The sequence below is a fragment of the Bos indicus x Bos taurus genome, unplaced genomic scaffold, assembly GCF_003369695.1.
Source record: "Bos indicus x Bos taurus breed Angus x Brahman F1 hybrid unplaced genomic scaffold, Bos_hybrid_MaternalHap_v2.0 tig00001072_arrow_arrow_obj, whole genome shotgun sequence".
In the NCBI taxonomy this organism is placed as follows: Eukaryota; Metazoa; Chordata; class Mammalia; order Artiodactyla; family Bovidae; genus Bos; species Bos indicus x Bos taurus.
In genome coordinates this window covers 2608-24586 of record NW_020867359.1, presented here as the reverse complement: position 1 = coordinate 24586, position 21979 = coordinate 2608, and the positions used below count along the sequence as shown (strand labels likewise).

Here is a 21979-nt window from a genome sequence, read left to right as displayed (position 1 = left end):
ACCCCTCTAGGTTGATATAGAGCCCCTGTTTGAGTTTCCTGAGCCATACAGCAAATTCCCATCGTCTATCTATTTTACATATGGTAATGCAAGTTTCCAGGGAAGGAGGTTCAAAAGGGAAGGGATTATGTATACCTATGGCTGATTCATGTTGAGGTTGACAGAAAACAAGAAAATTCTGTAAAGCAATTATCCTTCAGTTAAAAAAATAAAAGGAAAATAAAGACATCTCCAGAAAAAAATGTATCAATAAATATGCCATTTTACCTGAAGAGCTTGTATAATAAATACATGTTTTGCATAGATTTCCAATAGCTCATTGTGAACACACTTAAGCTCATGTGGAGAAAGCTATGCTAAGAATAATAAAAATAACTACCAACAAAGTTAGAGTGAGGGCATTCCCTGAGCAACATTTTTCTTTCCATCACAGATGAGTGCTTCTGCTCTGAAAGAAACCACCAACACAGAGAAACAGGATGCTCTTCTTCTCTGCCGGGTTGAGGCTGCAGCAACAGGAGTGACTGCACACCTGTCCGGGCCCCCTGGAGACCCGCCCTCTGCTCAACCGGAGAAATTCTGGAAGATGTCCGCTGCCTCCACCCAGTTCTGGAAGCACGCCAGCCCCCGCTCCCGGATCTGCTTCCGCCCTTTGTCGGTGATGACCTCCCCGCTGGGCTTCAGGATCACAAGCCTGGGGATGGCCGTGATGTGGTACCTGGTCCTCAGCTCGCTGTGGGAGAGAAGAGGGCGGCGGAGGGTCAGCGTGGGACAGGCCAGGCCGCTGCACGTTTGCAGGGACCGGCGCCTCCCAGAGCCAGCTGAGCCCGCAAAGCCTTAGCACCCAGCCCCGCCCGGTGAGCCCTCCCACTGGGGTGAGGATTCCTGTGGGCTCTTCTTGCTGCTGGCTGGTTCTCAGCCAATGCTGTCCCAGAGGAGCATGTGGTGATGAAACCGTTCTGCATCTGTGCTACTCAACGTCATAGCCATGGTTACCCGCAATGACTGAGCACTTGAAATCTGGCTGGTGAGCCTGAGGAATTGAATTTTGGGTTTTAGTTCATGTTATTTGTTTGTTTATGTATTTTCTGGCTGCTGCCAAGCGGCTTGCAGGATCTTAGTTCCCCTAACCAGGAATTGAACCCAGCCATGAAAGTAAGAGCACCAAGTCATAACCACTAGAAAGTGAAAAGAAAGTGAAGTCGCTCAGTAGTGTCTGACTCTTTGAGACCCTATGGACTGTAGCCTACCAGGCTCCTCTGTCCATGGGATTTTCCAGGCAAGAATACTGGAGTGGGTTGCCATTTCCTTCTTCAGGGGATCTTCCCAACTCAGGGATCAAACCCGGGTCTCCTGCACTGCAGGCAGATGCTTTACCCACTAAGACAGGAGGGAAGTTGACCACTAGGGAAGTTGACCACTAGACCACCACGGAATTCCCTATTTCAGTCTATTTTAAATTTAAGTAGTCACATGTAGCTAGTGGCTGCCGAATGACACAGTGCAATTTTAAACCCACAAGTAACCCAATAAATTTGGATCCTTCCTACATCTCAAGAGGTTTAAATACATCAGGTACCTATAATGGTAAAAGTTAAAATTCCATAAGTTTTAGACAAATGCAAAGGCTTACTAGACTTTCTATCCTGTAAATTCAAGGACATGCTGATTAACATTATGGGTGAAACATTTTACCTTCACATGTAATAACCCCTTGTGTGACCATTTTACAAAATTATTTGTATTCATTTAGGGAAAGGAGTGTCTGCCTTCTCAGTTTTGCAAATCTCCCCATAACCTTCACAGGGATTATCGTCCTCAGGCCAGGACAGCTGGGTGCAAATCCCGTCCTGTTACCAGTTTGCCAGGGCCTCAGGTTAGCAGTAATCTGATTTCCCTTATCTGGCGCCCTCAGGGTTGTGAACCTGAGAGGAAGAAGAAATGCATTTGAGACCCTCCTGTTACCAAACCTCCCCTGTGACACCTCCATCAGGTCCTTCCTGCTGCTTTCTGGTATCCTGCTCCAAGACAAATCTTAATTCAAACTGGAAAAAAAAAAAACAAAACAGTATGTACACCCAACAGAGAAAATATGCCTTGCTTTCACGCATCTATGAAATGGTGACAACACCAGCCATGTTATTGGTCATAAAGGGATCTTAATAAGTTTCAAGTAATCAGTGCAGATTGCTTAATCAGACCATAACATAATAGAACTGAAAGCAACAAGCAATAATTTTTGGAATGAGTTAAAAACTAAATAACCATATGTTATCTATGAAATTGTAAAGCAGACTTACAAAATAATTAGAACAGGGCAATATGGAATATACTATGGGTCCCAAGCTATAGGTACAATTAGACACAGAGAGTTATCTTACATATTCTTGTCTAAAACTAAAAGGCCTCTATATAGATGAGTTCTGCGTTTAATTCAAGAAACCAGAAAAACAGTGATGAAGCAATTATAGAGAAAGTAGAAAGAAGGCAAAAGAAGACAGAGGACAGAAATCACTGGAGTAGGAAATGAATCCACATGGGGTGAGCAACAAAACAAAACCCGGCTCTTAGACTAAGAAACAGAGAAAAGCTCTATCGAGATTGAGAAGGAAAAAGGGACAACACAGGGACATCAGGAGTCAGGCAGGCCTTCGAGGAGTGAGGAAGAGGTCTGAAGACATTTCATTGCTCCAGCTTCTCTTCAGAGAATCACCCAATGCGGACCCTACATCCCCACCCTGGCAGCCTCTGACTGGTGACAGGTGTTACCCTGGAACCATGAAGTCATCTCTGTCTCCTCTGGGAGCTGTGTCCAGAGAGAGTAGACCAAGCCTCAGAAAGGAAAGCCTTGTTGCTGGGCAGAATGAAGTGATAACTCAGCATTTTAACCATTTCAGGGAAATGTGAGCGTCCATTCCCTCCTCACCCTGCATTCAGTTGAAGCACTGGCTCCCTCCCTTCATCTAAAGCAGTGCATCCTTATCCCTGGCACAACTGCTTCTGGGTTGTCATGGCAACTTCTGGCTCCAGTCTCTTTCCATCTCAGCCACTGGTAGCCAGGCTGTTACCGAGCAAATCTCTCTACTTGCTTCAAGTATCCATCAAACAAGTGCCCTGCAGGTGCCAAGCCCTGAACAATGTCTAGTTCAACCTCTGGGACTACAGAGACCACTGCCCCCACCAGACACACACTCCGACAACAGGAGTGGCACTGGCTCAAGCTATGGAGGGCATAGGCCTCAGGAGCCAGACATGCGCCCTGTGTCCCCGGGGGCACAAAGGGAGAGCTCCTAGGAAGAGAAGTGGGAGGCTCCAGGGTTGGAGGATGCCGCATGTGTAAGACCTTTGGAGGTGGGAAAGTGTGTGGAGTATTCTGGCATATTAGTTGTCATGTCTGACCAGAACACAGATGTAAACGAGACAACAAGAAATAAAATGAGTGAGGGTCAAATACTGGAGGGGGATGTGTGAGACATGGACTGAGTGGGTCTTGCATACCTGGCAGCATGTAACAGAAATTCCTGTTGGCAAAGTCAGGGATTTTTCTTTATTCCTTACTTGGCTCATAAAAAGAGGGAGGGAAGGCAGGACAGAATCTGTCTTCAACGCTGCCCCCTTGCTCAGACCTCTCGCCCAGCTGCACACACAGGCATCAAGGCAGGACCTGAGAGCCCACCCTGGGCCCCCACTGCCCCTCGCTATAGGCACGTCACTAGATATTTGCCTCTCTAGGCAGAAGGGTGGCACTTGGGGTTGGGTCTTGTGTGCATTCTTCTCTGGACAGCCAAGATCTGACCGAGCTTGAGGTGAGCGGTTCTAGAAAGTTTCTTCTTGCAGTTGCATCTCCATCGTCACCGCCTCCAGCCATGCCCAGGGTAAGCTTAGTGGGGTGGAGTGCCTCTGTGGTGATCTACCACTTCCTGAGCCTAAGGCAAACCTTCCCAAGCGGTGCTAGTGGTAAAGAACTGATCTGCAAATGTAGGAGACGTAAAAGATGTGGTTTCAATCCCTGGATTGGGAAGATCCCCTGGAGAAGGGAATGGCTACCCACTCCAGTATTCTTGCCTGGGAGAATCCCCTGGACAGAGGAGTCTGGCAGGCTATAGGGTTGCAAAGAGTCACACACGAACTGAAGCGACTTAGTATGCATGGACGCATGAGCCTCAGGCAGGTCATCAGAAAACCAGAGGACAGCAGATGACACGTGTGGACCACTGAAAAAGACAGCCCGGGTCCTCACCTTCTCACAGCACCAAGAAGAATGCCATGCTCTGCACATATTGAGAACTTCTCAAAAGGCCTCCTGGAGGCTTCCTACATACTTTAGTTCTCCTTGGTGGCTGTTACTTCCATTTTTGCTCACGATATGATTTCAAAATGCAGGCTGGGATAAGCAAAATTTAGGGCTTAGCTCCAAGAATTTCCCACAGAATACCACATTTCCTAATTTATAAATTGCAATGACAGGATTAACAAAGTTCAATCTGGGAAGGGGAGGCCCCGGGAACTAACTTCTCCCCAAACTGCTGCCTCCTACCTGCCCCCCCAATCCTTATCAGATTCCGCCTAGGTGAGGCTGGCAGCCGGAGATGGCCAGGGCCTAGTGCAGCCCCATGCCGGGCCCTAAACAGCTCAGCACCTGCAGTGGACCAAATGGGTCTTGACCAGTTAATCCAGGAAGCAGAGAGCACGCTGTAAGCCCCCCAACCCCACCCTTATCCCCACCCCCAGCAAGACTGTCCTGAGGCTCAGTGTCCCCTGGGAGAGGAAGCTGGAGCAGAAAGGACTGGCTCCAGAGCCAGGGGCACCCATCTCTGCACTTCAATAGCACATCAGTGAAATGGGCAACACGGAAAGTGCTGCTACACAACCAGCTGGCATAGCTCTGAATGCGTGCATCAGTGCAGTTCCCATCCATCACGTGCCATGTCATTATACTCAGCAACTAAATACCTTGCCTACAGTCACCCCACAAATAGATCCCACAACTGAATTCTGCCGGGGTCTGAGCTCTTTGCTTGATTACTGTCACTTTCAAAAATAAGTGCATTCTTTCAAAAGCGGTGTGTAACTTGAACGCTAAGCAAATCAAAACTCCTTTACAACTACCACTAGATGTGAAGCTATAGGAACTTTCAACCAAGTAAATCATGGTCATTTGGATGTATCATGGATGACTTTTCTAGTCCTGCCTTGAGTGAGGCCTTGGGAAGCAGGTAACCTCCCTTGAAGGGCCTGGGCCTCACCTTTTGCTTGGCATCAGCAAAAGCATGTGCTTGGGAAAAAATTACTCCTCCAGGGAACTTTCCAAAGTTAGCTTTCATTTTTAAGTGTCCAGAAGGAAAACCATTTCAGAATAATTAATTTGGGAGAACGTCACAATTGAATACTAATTCCCAGAAAAAATGTACCACGTGGTGCTATTAAAAAAAAAAAAAATCCAGAAATTCGCCTCCATATCTGTTAAGGGGATGGTGGGGTAATGTACTTGGTGAAGAACAATTAACCTCAGTCTGGACTCTTACACCACAGGTGACCCCAACATTCCAGACAATCGGTGCCTGTGCCCCACTTCCCTCTTCCAATCCTCCACAAAGTCCTCCCATGTCCTCTCTCTTCCCTAACACACCACCCCCCCCCACCTTCTCCCTCCTCCCCTCCATAGATCCCATGACCACAGACAACAGAACACCAGGGCTGGGACTCCCCTAGAGGTACAGTGGTTAAGATTCTGAGCTTCTAGTGCAGGGCCTGTGGGCTCAATCCATGGTTGGGAAACTAAGATTCCACATGGTACACAGAATGGCAAAAAAAAAAATGAAAATGAAAAAAAAAGTTGAGCGCTAGGGTCAATTTCTAGTTTGTTCACAAATTCCGAAATCCATGTCACATATTTTTCTAAAAGCAAGGGTGGGGCAAGATCCCTTCAGGGAGCATGGATTTTTGTCACCTCTGACATCTGTCTCAAGAGTCCAGGAAGCTGCTTCTTCTTACAGGTATAGGAGCAGGAGACACCTTTATGAAATTTCGGTCACTGTCAATAAAACTGAAATTGCAACCTGGCTTACAGTAGTTTCCTCCAGGACTTGAGTCCTGACCCTTCTCCCAGCACCTGGTACCCAGGCCCAGGCTACTGGGACAGGGTAGTCCACCCCTCGTCTCCAGTTCTGACCTGAGCATCCATTCTGGATCTCCCTCTCCTACTCTCCAGATAAGCGTCAGTGTCTTTCCTGTGCAGTGCCTGTGTGCTCAATGCTGTGTCCAAATCTTTGAGGACCCTACGACCTGTAGCCCGCCGGGCTCCTCTGTCCATGGGATTCTCCAGGCAAGAATACTGGAGTGGGTTGCCATTTCCTCCTCCGGGGGATCTTCCCAACCCACAGATGGAACCTGCGGCGATTGTGTCTCCTGCATTGGCAGGCAGATTCTTTACAGCTGAGGCACCTGGGAAGCCCTCCCTGCATAGTCGGGTGCAGCACCTCAGGGCTATGATTACTCGAGTGGGCTCCCTGCCGCAGAATAATCATCACCAGAACTTATACATTCAGATTCCCAGAGCCTCAGATCTACTGAGCCAAAGACGAAGGTGGACCAAGGTCCGCGCCCACCGAGTTCCCCGTCAGCCAACGCTAGAGCCTCCCTGGGAAGCCAAAGCAAAGAGGCTCAAACACGAAGGGGTGGGGATGGAGGCTATCAAAGAGGCCCTGAGAGTTGGGAGAAGCCCGGAGAAGAGGGACTGGGGTGGGGGTTGGTGTGGGAGCTCCCAGCACCTCCCACACACACTGCCTCCACTCACTGCCGGTAGGGGTCGTGGAAGGGCAGCGCCAGCCAGGCACCGTGCAGTTCCTTCATGAATTCCAGCATTTCCTGCGCGCTGCCGTCGGCGGACACGAAGACCACCTCGAAGGGCGCCGGCGGCCGCGCCTCGTCCACGAGCTCCTCGTAGAAGTCGCAGAGCAGCGGCGTGAAGTCGCGGCTGGGCGCGCACCGGCCCGCGGCGAAGTATAGCGCCACCACCTTGTTCTGCAGCGCCGCCTCGGCCTCCACCCAAGCGCCGTCGCAGGTCACCAGGCGCCGCCCGCCCAGCACGTCCACCATGTCCGGGCGCGGGGACACCTGCGGGTGAGGACACCTGCGGCAGAAGGACACCTGAGAGGAGAGGCGGGGCGGTGAGCGCGGGGCCCGGATCCTAGCGGAGGAGCGGACCTGGGTGAATGAACTCAGGTGGCTGATCCCTGCGGGGGAACGGTCACCTGCGGGCGGGTAGCGATGTCTGGCTCCCTTCGCACCACCGGGTGCCCGGACCTCGGCACCAGCCTGAGCCTCGGCCTCCGGCGGGAGCAGGCACGTCCGCGCTGGAGTAAGGGGAAACACTCACAAACACCCGCGACCCCAGGTGTAGCGGCCGTAGCACCAACAACCGCAGCACCAGCCTCCAGGGAACCGAGCCGCCCGCCCCTGCCCCGCCCCCTTCTGCCTCTGCACCGCCCCCTCCTGCCTCGGCGCCCCGCCCCACTCTTTCCTCCGCGACCCTCTGCACGTCCCACCTACCTGCGCAGCTCTGTGTCCTGCGCTGCTCGCTGCTCGCCGCCTCCGCGCTCCTGGGCGACGCACTCTTCTCCGCCACCCTCGCAAGCCCTCCCCCTCCGCGCTCTCCCCTGGGCCCCTCCCGCCGCGCCCTCGCCCTAAGTCCCCGGGGCGCTCGCCCCACTCGGCGCTCAATCCCTTGCCACCTGTCCCAGGGGTCCCACCAGCGAGGAAAGGTAAGAGCGGTTCGATCTGTAGGGGGCAGGGATCCAGCGCTGGGGAGACCTGGGCCCTGTTCTTTCTCGAGGTTTGTCCCGAAGTACTGCGCCCTGGCAGAGAGGGTCCCTGCAAGAAATTAGGGGCGGTTCTTAAAGAATGTTTTATTCGGAGAACCAGAGTATTACTGTGCCCGGCGCTGGGATTCAGTAGCGAGCAAAACAGCTTCAACTTCCTGCCCGGGATGGGTGAGGCATTCGCGCGGGACTCATTTTAAAAGATTTAGAGCCAAAAAAAAAAAAAAGTTCAGTGGTCAATTTAAATAATATTCTGAAAAAAAAAATAGTATTCTGATGTTAATGCAAAAAAAGTTTATGATGAGCAAAACATGAAACATGTAAGGACAGGATCCCACCACCCTGCCGTTGGACGCCGACCGAGCTCCTCTCGCCCTGAGTCCCGTCTCGAGCCCAGCCTCGCGGTGCTTATGTTCCCGCGGGGACAAGAGGGAAAAAAAAAAAAAGGTGAATAAGGAAAATACAGAGCCCTTGCGATGGTGCGAGGAGGGAAAGGAAGCGCGGATGGTGAAGGCGGGGTCGTCCGCAGATGAACTTCCTCCAGCCACCCGCTGTCCCCTCGGCTTCCCAGGGAAATGGGACGAAAATGCGCGGACAGTTTTCACTACTAGCCCCACCTCCTCGGTTGGTTGTGTACCTGCGCTTGGCAGAGCCAGGGCTAAGGGAAATTCTCTCCGAGGGTTGATGCTGTTCCATGAAGCGTGCTGCCAAAGCTCTGATTCACTGTCCTCTTGGAAGAAGGGGGGATTTGTAGGCGAAATGGAAGGGAGGAAAAGATTGAGAGGAACTACAAGCACTATAAATCTTGCATGTACAGGTCCCTGACATTTCTTAAAACTCAGAACTAAGATGAATGTAGCGAAACTAAATATCGTGAGGACTGTATTTTTCATGTTTGGCTTTTATTCGTTTATCACCATAGTGGGGAAAGTAGGGAACATTCCTTTTAGTGATGATGCCACCTGCCCACCGACAAATTCCCGATTTGGGGTATAAGTATTATGTGCCCTCCGAGTGCTTGGGGGAGGGGTAGATGTCCCTTCCTGGGAGCACAGCCCACTCAGTTACCTTGGTGAAAGGGGCACAGCCCTCCAGGAAAGAGAAATCCTGGGGAGAAGAGCAAGCCAGCACCTCTCCGCACCTAGGGACCCTCCTCTTGTGACTGCTTTGAGTGAGTGCGTGTGTGTGTGTGTGTGTGTGTGTAAGCCGGGGACCCCGCCCTCAAGAACCCCCTCAAGAGAAACATAGGCGCAGCTCAGCTCTCTTCCAGCTCTGCATCTACTGGGTATTCTCAACCAGTCTGTGAAGGAACTTTCCCAAGGCCCTTCCTGAGCCATGATCCTGTGTCATTTGCTTCTGACCCATCGCACTGGCTGATCCTTAAGGTGGGAGAGGGCTGCAGATGCTATGAGAGGAAGCCCAGAACCCTTTCCTTGCCTCTTCTGGAACCAAGTCTCCTACCCCTTTTCTCCACTGAGCACAAGAACAGCCATAAATGGAGTCCTGGAAACAGGATAGGGTGACTAACCCCAGCTGAGACATGCAGCATCCGTTCGTACCTGACTTCCTTCCAGGGCATCAAAGGGTGGCTGGATTGCTGGCCTCTGCTAACCAGCTTTATGTGTCCTGGATAATCTCAGCGGAACTGAACAACATTCTTACTCCTGATGCTTGAGAGCAGCTCCATGAGGGCCTCCTCACACCTGCCTCCCTCCCCTGCCCCCTCTCCCAGACCCCTGCCATTACTCTAAAAATAATTTACTGTTCACATACTCTACCTTATTACCCATTTCCCGCCTGAATTTAAGGGCAACATTTTCTGCATTGTCTCTGTCCGATAACTTCAGTTCTGTTAAAGGCTTTCCTCGATCAAACTTTAGACAGGCTCCTCTGAACCCTCTTCTCCACTAGGCCTTGTCCTCATGATAAGTCTAGAGTAAGACAGTCAAATAGCTAGTTTAAAAATCCCACTAGGAAATTATAAATAGATGGGGAACTTTAGGGGGCTTTGAGAGACCATTGTAAGTTAATGATCATCAAGAAAGCAATCAGAAAATTGTGAAACAAAGCAGGCTTGCTTAATAACAAAACTGTATGTCAAGTCAGTGACACCTGCATCCTGCTGGTTGAGGTCAGTAAGTTAATGATCCCTAGCACATGTTCCTCTGTATATGAACTAAAAACAAAAATAGGGCTTCCCTTGTGGTCCAGTGGTTAAGAATCTGCCTGCCAATGCAGAGGACACAGGTTCGATCCCAGGGTTGGGAAGATCCCACATGCCTCAGGGCAGCTATGCCTGTGTACAACAACTACTGAGCCCATGCTCTAACACCCAAGAGCCACAACTATTAAGCCCATGCACCTCAACTATAGAAATTCAAGTGCCCTAGAGCCTGTGCTCCGCAACAAGAGAGAGTAACCCCTGCTCTCCTCAACTAGAGAAAGCCCTCTTGCAACAATGAAGACCCAGAACAGCCAATAATTAAATAAATAAAATTATTTATGTGTGTATATAAATATATATATATATATATATATATATAGGAAAGGTAACATTCCAAAGTAGAAGACCCTCATTATACAGAAGCTTGAGATGATTAACCATATTTTAGCATATGTTACCACCCTTCTGCTGATTTGAATAGCACCTTGACAATCCCAGTCTGATTACGTAGCAATCAAAAAACTGTACCACCCAGGGTGGAGGAGTAGCTGATGATGGAAGCTTGATGTCTAGTCTAGAATGAGGAAGAGGAGACTTCCCTGGTGGTCCAGTGATTAAGAATCTGCCTTGCAATGCCGGGGGCATAGGTTCAATCCTTGGTTGGGGAACTGAAATGCCACATGCCACAGGCAACTAAGCCCATGCACCACAACTGGAGAGAGCCCACGTGCCTCAACAAAAGATCCTGCATGATGCAACATGATGCAAACACTGCAATCAAGACCTGTGGCAGCCAAATAAATAGATGAATACTTTTTAAAAAGAATGAGAGGGCTTTCCTCGTGGCTCAGTGGTAAAGAATCCACCTGCCGGTGCAGGAAACATGGGTTCAATCCCTGGTCTAGGATGATCCCACCTGCCCTGGAGCAATTTAACCCTGCATCACAACTTCTAAGCCAGTGTTCTAGAGCCTGGGAGCCATCCTGTTTAGCCCATGTGTCACAAATACTGAAGCCCACACACCCTAGAGCCCGTGTTCTGCAACAAGAGAAGCCACTGTAATGAGAAGACCACGCACCGTAACTAGAGAGTAGCCCCTGCTTGCCACAACTAGAGAAAAGCCCTCACAGCAGCAAAGACCCACCATAGTCAAAAATTAATTAACTGATTGATTTTTAAAAAGAATGAAGAAGAGATGGTCTTCTCCCCCATCCCACTTTTCCTTTGATTGTAAAAATGTAGCCTACTAAGTTCTCAGAGCAGAGCCCTTTTACCTGCCCACGTGTATCCTTCACAAGCATCTTATACAAATAAATCACTTCTTTTTAAAAAATTTATTTATAATATTTTTAATTGAAGGATAATTGCTTTACAGAATTTTGTTGTTTTCTGTCAAATCTCAACATGAATCAGCCATAGGTATACACGCTGCTGCTGCTGCTGCTAAGTCACTTCAGTCGTGTCCGACTCTGTGCGACCCCATAGATGGCAGCCCACCAGGCTCCCCCATCCCTGGGATTCTTCAGGCAAGAACACTGGAGTGGGTTGCCATTTCCTTCTCCAATGCATGAAAGTGAAAAGTGAAAGTTAAGTCGCTCAGTCATATCAGACTCTTAGCGACCCCATGGGCTGCAGCCCACCAGGCTCCTCTGTCCATGGGATTTTCCAGGCAAGAGTACTGCAGTGGGGTGCCATTGCCTTCTCCAATAGGTATACATATATCCCCTCAAATAAATCACTTCTTATCTATCACTTTGCCTCTCCCTGAATTCTTTCCACACTGAAACAGAAAGAACATGAGAGCCACTGAGCTCTGAGATGTGTTCTGTGGTTTCATTCAGGGCCCATCATTGGCCTGCCTCAGCCAGTCCTCACCAAGAATCCTGCTGTCATCCCTCACCCCTGAACTGACCACTCTGGCCTGCCTTCAGCAAGAATCCTAGGTAGATTTAGTAAGAGTAGCTCACCCTTGATGTCCCTCTCAGTAGTCTTCCATTTGATAACTCTTGGTGATGGACAGGAAGGCCTGGCGTGCTGCGGTTCATGGAGTTGCAAAGAGTTGGACACAACAGAGCAACTGGACTGACTGACTGACTCCCCTTTCTTAGCCATAAATTCCCACTTTTTCCTGCCTTAGGAATTGAGCTCAACTCTTTCCCCTTATTGCAGTAGTATGAATAAAATCTTATCTGCCTTTAACTAGGGTCTGGCTCTATTTCTTTTGAACAGTCATCAAAGACTGTGACACCTCAGTTTGCTTATAACCATGACATAGACTGACAGGCAGAATGTTTCCAGAGCTAACTACTGGCTGGCTGGGTATGTGGGGTCTTCAAAGGCTCTCCAAGGAGAAACGCTCCAGTAAAATTATGGCTCTGCATTTCTGTGTTCAGCATGCACACTCTCTCCACTTCTGAATGAGGCTATTTCTCACTAGTGAAATTCCTTTTCTAAGCAGGAATGTTTGAAGTTCCCATCAGTGCACTTCTGCTCTGTCCTCTTTTGTTGACACACTGAATTTCTTCTGCGTGACACAAGAGGAACGTGTGAAGAATATGGTACCCTCAGCTGCTTGACATAAAGTTGACTTTTTCTTTTCATTGCCAAAACGTACAAATGATGGTTCATTTCTGTGTACTACTCCTTACGAATATATAAATAGAACCATGAGAACTTTGTTCTGCTCTGAGCAGCATAGCAAACAAATTAGATATCCTAGTGTGCAAATATTACATTCTGAATTTCCCGGTTTTTAAATATTCATGCTTACTTATTTTCCTGTATTTAAATATTTGTTCCTAAGGATTGGTATCATGAGGTTTTGTGACTCATTTTTCAAAACAGTGGTTGGCCCATTGCAGGGAAAGGACGTTGAAGTGACAAACAGAAGCCTGGGTTTATCAATGATGAGCTGTGGGGCCGGGGGCAAGTCATCCTCAATGGATACCAGCTTCTCAGAGATGATAATGTTTAGCACTTCACACAGGCCTCGTGATGGACAAGGAAGTGCTCCTTGGTCCCATTAGTTCTTCCCAGTGATGCTTTTAGATAATTCTAGAAGCAGTTGGATTGCTCCACCAGATGGCTTAGAACAGAAAATGCAGAACAGGTGCAGAAGATGGCAGTGTGTCTCACTTAGCTTGGGCTACCATAACAAAGGACACGCCCTGGGCAGATCAAACAACAGAAGGTTACTTTCTTACAGTTTTGGAGTTGGATGTCCAAGTTCAAGGTTCTGGTGAGAGCTTCCTTCTTGGCTTTTCAGCCATCTTTTCACTATGTCCACATATGGCAGAGAGAGAGAGGTGAGTGAGGAGAGAGGAGGAAGAGAGATCTTCCTCCCCTTATAAAGCCATAGTCTATTGGATTAAGGCTCCTTAATCCAGTGACTTCTTGTGATATTGTTATTAATAACAAAAAAAAATCTTTATGTGGTCTTTGTTCCCCAATCCTGGTGCAGAGCTCCTAAAACCCTTGGGATTTCCTAAGTGATGAGAGGAATAAAGGTATCTTTTTTATGTTAATGAGGTTTTTGAAATGCTCCAGAGGACCGGGCCTGGTTACCAAAGGAGTTAACCAGGTGCTTAGAAGGTTTGAGCTTTCAATCCCAACCATCCTGTCCCTTGGGGAAGAAAAAGGGAATGGAGGTTGGATCAATCACCAACAGCCAAAAGTTTAATCATTCTCTCAGCAAGTTGGGAGTGTGACCAACTATATGGTATTACTCTCAGTTCCCACTGTTGTTGCCACCAGGGTGAAGAATCAGATATTGGATGTTTCAGCTAATTGAATCATCAGGACAGAGGGTCATTGTAGTCACTGTTACCAACAGTTGCATCAGCATCATACACATTGGATGTCAATCATTAAGTTCGTTAGGTTGTCCAATCCTGACAGATGTCATTTGAAGTGTGAGTGGCTACCAAAAGGTATTGAAAACCTTGAGAGAATACAACAAACTAGACAGGTTAATATGATGAGGATGAGGAGGAAAATAGCCAAGGATTGTAAAACTCCCCTGAGCAGAGATTCCCAGAAGCCAAGATTTGTTTTAAGCCAAAATTTCACCAATAAAATAACTTAGGTTCTAATCAAATACAGGTTTTACTTGTCTAAGTCAATCTATATTATCTTTATTTACATAGATATAGCATGATGTATTAGCAAACACACATCATTATTATTTAGGAATGGATGAACATGGAAATGTTTTCTTTCAAGAGGTGATGTTAGGTGAGCATCCACCTAAATTTGACCTCTATATTATGTGGGCAAATAGGTATGAAAACAGAAGAAAAACAAAGGTTAAGAGTTCAAGCAAATTATAAATTCAGTTTCCAAGCTTGGAGAACAGCTAGTTGAGAAAATTTCTAGATTTGAGTTTGAGGCATCTTTAGATGATGGAATGAGGCTGGCAGTTTCAATCTGATGGATTTTCCTTGTTTGCAGTTTGACGGTCTTTAATCATGTCCTCACGTGTACCATACAGCAACAGAAATGGAGGTTGTCCGCATATGATCTGTTGTAGTGAGTGCTCTGAGGTCTGTAAGTGGTGATGAAATAAAATTCATATTCCGTGACAAGATGAGAAAAAAAATAAACATAAAATTCTTCTTTCCTCTTTTGGGCTCCTCCCTCCCTTTTAGTGTGTAGTGTGCATTCACATTAACCTGACCTCGTTAGGAGATAACCTCCCTTCTTAACCTTGTAAGGGACCATGATGACCCATTACACATGGATGTGGTTACATGAACTATCAATAATACTTCATTTAACGTATAGCCCTTAATCTCAAGCTTTCCTAGTGACTCAGCAGTAAAAGCTAATGCAGAAGGAGACTCGGGGTTCGAAAGATCCACTGGAGAAGGAAATGGCAACCCACTCCAGTATTTTTGCATGGAAATATTCCATGGACAGAGGAGTCTGGAGGGCTACAGTCCATGGGGTTGCAAAGAGTTGGACACAACTTAGCAACTAAACAACAACAACCTCTGTCTCAAAAGCTTAAATAACTTCACTCTGACCTCTAACAGGCAGAACAGTTCTTGGAGCTTTCTGGATGGTTGTTCCCATGTTATAACTCTCAATTTGACTCAAAATTTTTTCTTAGATCAACTGATCAATTTTTCATGATATGTATGGTGTGGTCAGCAGAATATCAGAGATATCCAACAGGGGACACCTGGAACCTACCTGAAACCAGCATAGGACCCATTGAACCCCACTACCTTTTTAGCACTGCTCAGGTATTCTGATGAGTTCTCCTGATATTGCATCCCGTTATTTGAGTGATGGTCCTGAAAATTTTATTCCAGCTGTTTTCTTGAAGTTGTAATGGGCACCAGTGCATTTCCTAGGCAGGGGCCTAAAGGCATCTGGGCAAGACATCCAGGGAAACATGGATGGCTGGGGTTTTGTTAAGTTTGTTTTAAACTAGTTGATATATGGCCTGAGTAAAACTGCTGCTGATGAAATGAGACTGAATTATTCAGCTCCAAAGAACAAGAGAGACTGACCTCTACCACCATCAAGTAAATACTGCTCATGGTGAGGTGAGGAGGTTCAAGGGCTGAGACAGAGGCTGATAACCTAGCGCCGATGGCAGTTTTAGACTGCAACAGGGAGAAACTGAGAAATATCAGAGTTGAATTGACCCAAGGGTAACCCCTTGGGGATCTAGACTCAGAAGCAGCACACATTTGATCTACCACACTGGCCTCAGAAAGTTGTTCAGATCATATTTCATATCTGAATTAGCCTACCAAATTAGTAATGGTAAATTGTACTCAAAAGCCAAACAGGTCCCATGCAGACAGTCACCTATGGGAATACCAGCTGGGTTTAGATATGCTTACAAGTACTTGATTAGAAATTAAAGGAAATCAGACCCTGAAATGGCAAAAATTGGGTTCTTCTGGCTCTCCAGAAATTTTTCACATAAAATTCTTGTTTAGTTCTTGTTTAGTTGCCAAGTTGTGTCTGACTCTTTGCCACCCCTGGACTGTAGCTCTCCAGGCTCCTCTGTCCATGGAATATCTCCAGGCAAAAATACTGGAGTGGGTTGCAGACTTCTGGATCTCTGTCTGCAGGGTCTACTGGAAATAACAGCAGTAAGTTTTTCTCTTTTCTAAAATTAGATTAGCAGAGGGAAATATTTGTAGGCAAGAGCTAGCTCCTTGGATCCTCAGAATTCAAAAGTCTTCAAATTGTTAACGTTTTAGAGAGCTCTTATTTCAAACTACTGTATCTATTTTAATTGGTATACAGAAGCCCCAAAAGGCTTCAGAATTCCAAAATAGCCTAATGGAAAGATTTGCAGATGGTTAACTAAAGGTTAATGGTATAAAAGGGACAAAAACTTTAACTCCTACTCCTTTTAATACTCCTTTATTTGAATACTTATTCTAATAATCCCCTCTCTCAATTGCCTTTCCACTCTAAAGACACTATTAAATGGTTGCTTTTAGAAATGGGACTGAAACCCTGTAACTCAGATTGCGACTTGAACCAACAAACCAGTTAGAGTACTTGTCATGTTGTCAGGGTCCTTTCATGAATCTCTTTGAAGATGAAGCATTTTCATCTGTAGTTGATTGTAAGTGCATTCAGAGAAGAATAGAGAATGAAAATACCTGTCTGAGAGTGACAAAAGGCTTAAAAATAGCCATGGTTAAAATAGACCAAAATAATAATAATCATAATGCAATTGAGAAGCAAATGTTTATTTTGTGATGTTGGGCTTCCCTGGTAGCTCAGCTGGTAAAGAATCTGCCTGCAATGCAGGAGACCCCGGTTTGATTCCTGGAGAAGGGATAGGCTACCCACTCCGGTATTCTGACCTGGAGAACTCCATGGACCGTGTAGTCCATAACTGAGCAACTTTCACTTTCAATACTATAACATAATAACTGAAGTTATGACTGATAACATTACAGCAGGACATATTGGATTTTTAGGAATTTCACATAATTCTGAATTACTTATGTTAATATATAACCATGTAAATAAAATCTAAGAAAGTTAAACAGTTTTTATTTTGATTATGTTTCCCCTGTAACTTAACATTTAAAATAAGCCTAATAACCTAATAAATTAAGCCTAATAAATTATAGGGAGGGAGAGCAATTCTCTTGAGATCTTCCAGGGACCCTCTGGAAAAATCCCAAAGTTACTCTGAGATCAAAAAGACTTTGATAATTGATTTTGGGAACTGTGTCAAAAATGTCAAAATGTTTAAGACACTTGATCAAATAAGATCACAGTTCACTGTAAAACAACACTTCATTATTCATTCAACCAAAGTGACAATGAAAAGATTTCAAAGGCAAATACAGAAAGTTATATACAGCTGACCCTTGAACAACATGAAGGCAGGAGCACAACCCTCTGTGCAGTCAAAAATCCACATGCAGCTCTATAGTTGGCCCTCCAAATCTGAGATTCGGTATCCTTGGATCCAACCAACCTTGGATACTGTAGTATCATAATACCTATTTATTAAAAAATATGAGTATAAGTGAACCTGCGCAGTTCAAACCCATGTTGTTCAAAGGTCAGCTGTAGTTGCAAAAAACCCTAGCTCTTTTAATAGAGAAGACTCAGTTTTCTTAAGTAATCAGACTCAATAAAGACAACATGAAGCACAGGAAATTATTTTCATAAACAACAGAATCTTTGTTTTCTAGGCAGACTACTTAAAAAGTAAAGAAAAACCTTTCAAAATCAGCAAGAGCAGACTAAGAGTCTAACCAAACTTTGTCCTTTTAGCAGATGAAAGAGCATTGTTTTAGTTTACATAAGTACCCTATTTATTAAAGCTCATTTTTTAAAAACCCTTGTATCTATTCATTTTTGGCCAGCTGTGACCTCACAACATAAAATATATTTTCCATAAACCTCCTGCAGTTTTCTATATCCATTTAGGTTTTGTCTTATTTTTTCTCTTCTTATTCTGGAACAACCAGTCATTTTATTTTAGACAACATCCCTCTCTTTTAACAAAAACACATTCTATATTACTTGCATACTCTTCATATAAAAATATATCCCATTTTCTTCACATATGTTATATACAAAGTTGTTTCCCTTTGTTCTTATTGTTACCAGTAGTTCTATTTTTACATATTGATTATAAATTTTAACTATTACAATCTTTACTTCCCAGTGAAAACTAGGAAGCAGGCCCTAGTGAACGATCACCTATTAACATCATGTAGTAGATTAGCAGGAGAAGGCAATGGCACCCCACTCCAGTACTCTTGCCTGGAAAATCCCATGGATGGAGGAGTCCATGGGGTTGCTAGAGTCGGACACGACTGAGCGACTTCACTTTCATGCATTGGAGAAGGAAATGGCAACCCACTCCAGTGTTCTTGCCTGGAGAATCCCAGGGATGGGGGAGCCTGGTGGGCTGCCGTCTATGGTGTTGCAGAGTCGGACACGACAGAAGTGACTTAGCAGCAGCAGCAGCAGCAGTAGATTAGCAAATGTATAAATACAATGGCTCCTCTGTACCTTCTAGGGATTGACTCCACCGCCAATGGATACTAAAATTGCAGATGCTCAAGTCCTTTACATAAATGATGTATATCATTGTTGTTGCTGTATAGTCGCTAAGTCGTGTCCAACTCAAAGACCCCATGGACTATAGCCCCCCAGGCTGCTCCATCCATGTGATTTTTCCAGGCAAGAATACTGGAGTGGGTTGCCATTTCCCTCTCCAAAATGATGTATATTTGCAAAATCTACACACATTCTCCTATACACTTTAAATCGTCTCTAAACTACCTATGATACTTAATGCAGTATAAATGCTATGTATATAGTTTGCCAACATGTGGCATACTTTCTGAAATTTTTTTCTGAATATTTTCGATCCACAGTTAGTTGAATCCATGCTTGCAGAACCCAAGGATGCACAGGGCCAACTGTACATAATTATAAAAATCTATACTTGGTAGAGACATTTTTTCATAGCATCCTTTTGTTAATGTGTCAAATGATATATTGATTACAGACCCAGATATCCACTGTCTCTCCATAAAAATTAAAAGCTAAAAGTAGACAAACTGCTGTTTAGTGATCAAAATCTCAGTATACTACTTTATCCGATATGACCTAAATATTCAAAATATATCCATTATATAGTTAAACTTAGTGTAAATTTTATCTTATTTAAATTACTCTTAACAATTATGCCTAGGTTAGACATCAAACAGCTAACCATTATCTTAAGTTATTTTTCTTATTGACAATTTTGTAATGTAGAGATCAGTCAGTTCAGTTGCTCAGTTGTGTCCGACTCTTTGTGACCCCATGAATCGCAGCACGCCAGGCCTCCCTGTCCATCGCCAACTCCCGGAGTTCACCCAGACTCAAGTCCATCGAGTCAGTGATGCCATCCACCCATCTCATCCTCTGTCGTCCCCTTCCCCTCCTGCCCCCCAATCCTCCCAGCATCAGAGTCTTTTCCAATGAGTCAACTCTTCACATGAGGTGGCCAAAGTACTGGAGTTTCAGCTTTAGCATCATTCCTTCCAAAGAAATCCCAGGGCTGATCTCCTTCAGAATGGACTGGTTGGATCTCCTTGCAGTCCAAGGGACTCTCAAGAGTCTTCTCCAACACCACAGTTCAAAGGATTCAATTCTTCGGCACTCAGCCTTCTTCACAGTCCAACTCTCGCAGATGACACCACCCTTATGGCAGAAAGTGAAGAGGAACTAAAAAGCTTCTTGATGAAAGTGAAAGTGGAGAGTGAAAAAGTTGGCTTAAAGCTCAACATTCAGAAAACAAAGATCATGGCATCTGGTCCCATCACTTCATGGGAAATAGATGGGGTAACAGTGGAAACAGTGTCAGACTTTATATTTTGGGGCTCCAAAATCACTGCAGATGGTGACCGCAGCCATGAAATTAAAAGACGCTTACTCCTTGGAAGGAAAGTTATGACCAACCTAGATAGCATATTCAAAAGCAGAGACATTACTTTGCCAATGTAGAGATAGGATGACCTAATTTGAATAGTAAACCTAGGTAGGAAAAATTGCATGTTTGTGTTACATTTAATGCTGGCAATTCTGAAGACATTCCTGTTTTATTAAATCAACACACTTAAACTACATTTTATTTACCCAAGATTACCCCAGATCATGTGAACTTAAAAAATATTTGTGTTAGATTCTATATTTCTGTATTTTGCAAATACTTTTTATAATCACTTATTCTTCTTTTAGCCAATTAAATAGAACACTTTAAAAAATAATGCATACATAATATAAATACTTGAAGAGATACACATAATAATATAGACCGACACAAACAGAGACCTTATAGCTTTCACTTAAAAATTTTAGCCATGTCTCAGGTACAATAATACAAAACCCAAAGAATAGCTGGATACTAACTGTGTTTCTGGCTGCTGGACTAAGTTTACCTGCTCAGGTGACCAGTTTTTTGCTAAAGTTTTTTTTGTTTTTGTTTTTGTTTTTTTGAATGCTCTAAGGATTCTTTTAGAAAAGATATTTTTGGAATCATTTTGTCTTTGTTTCTGCATACCAATCAAAGACTGCTTTCCACTGTCTCTGAAAGATGTGAGGTCCTTTTTTCAAGGATGCCCCTTCAGGTTGACTTGTCTAAATTGAAGTTTCCCCAAAGTGGCCATTAACAGTTCCAAATTATCCAAAAGTTCACCCATTACCCAGAAAGGCCAAGTTCCTGGTACATAATGGGTATACACATGGGAAACAGGATTGCTTTTTCTTTTGGCCATACCACTCAGCCTGTAGGATCTTGGTTCTCCAACCAGGGATCAAATCCAAATGCCCTGCTTTGAAAGCACAGAGTCTTAACCACTGGACTGACAGGGAAGTCTCCAGAAACAGGTATTCTGGAGGACAGTGAAGAAAGAGTTTTAGACCAGGTAGAACCCATCTTTGCCTTTGAATTCCCTAAAACAATCTCTGAGGAGAGTAATCCTGTTGCTGTTAAGTCATTAAGTCATGTCTGACTCTTTTGCAACCCCCTGGACTGTAGCACGCCAGGCCCCTCTGTCCATGGGATTCTCCAGGCAAGAATAATGGAGTAGGTTGCCATGCCCTCCTCCAGGAGGGGATCTTCCCGACCCAGGGATTGAATCCTACTGCATTGGCAGGTGGATTCTTTACCACTGAGCCACCAGGGAAGTCCCAGTAATCCTGCTGCTGCTACTGCTAAGTCGCTTCAGTTGTGTCCAACTCTGTGCGACCCCATGATGGCAGCCCATCAGGCTCCACCGTCCCTGGGATTCTCCAGGCAAGAACACTGGAGTGGGTTGCCATTTCCTTCTCCAATGCATGAAAGTGAAAAGTGAAAGTGAAGTCGCTCAGTCATGTCCGACTCTTAGCGACCCCATGGACTGGAGCCCACCAGGCTCCTCCGTCCATGGGATTTTCCAGGCAAGAGTACTGGAGTCGGGTGCCATTGCTGCCTAAAACACAGAGAAGCACAGATTTCTCCCCTTCAGATAGAAGGGGACTTATCAAGAAGCTTCGACAAACAAAATACAGGTATGTAAAATAAAGTCAGAGAGATCAAAATGCAAAGAGAGTAGAGCTGGGATCCAAGAGGAACCCTTGCCCTCTGAAGCCAGTAGTGGAATCCGTGCTGCCTCTTTCTGGCTTCCAGGAGTTTGCAGCAATTGCTGGTGTCCCTTGGCTTGTAGATTCATCTCTCCAGCCCTCCACCTTCACAGGGCCTTTTTGTGACACTGGTCACACTGGATCATGGGCCCAGTCTCCTGCAGCAGACCATCATTTAACTTCAATCACATCTGCAATGCCCCAATTTCCAAATAAGGTCACATTCTGAAGTTCTGGGGATCAGGACATCGATATATATTCCTTGCGGGATATGATTCAGGACATAACATGAGTCTAGAGGAAGGACAGTTATTTCAAGGAGGAGGATTGGGAGACTTTGTAGAGACAGGAGCCCAAGAAAGAGGTGGTGGGAGTTGAA

At 45.5% G+C, this 21979-nt stretch overlaps 1 protein-coding gene across 2 annotated transcripts; it reads right to left on the bottom strand.

Moving 5' to 3' along the window:
- Positions 1 to 451: 451 nt before the first annotated feature.
- LOC113888693 (nucleoredoxin-like protein 2) lies at positions 452 to 7334 on the bottom strand. Of its 2 annotated transcripts, none has more exons than XM_027535722.1 (3): positions 7254 to 7334; positions 6797 to 7149; positions 452 to 733 (listed from the first exon to the last, which is right to left on the bottom strand). In XM_027535722.1, exons 2-3 carry the CDS (start codon positions 7096 to 7098, stop codon positions 565 to 567), a joined length of 471 nt encoding a protein of 156 aa, XP_027391523.1. In that variant the 5' UTR covers positions 7099 to 7149; positions 7254 to 7334; the 3' UTR covers positions 452 to 564. The 2 variants fall into 2 exon arrangements, with proteins under 2 accessions (XP_027391523.1, XP_027391525.1); XM_027535724.1 differs by having other exon boundaries at positions 6797 to 7132; positions 7254 to 7302.
- Positions 7335 to 21979: the final 14645 nt, after the last annotated feature.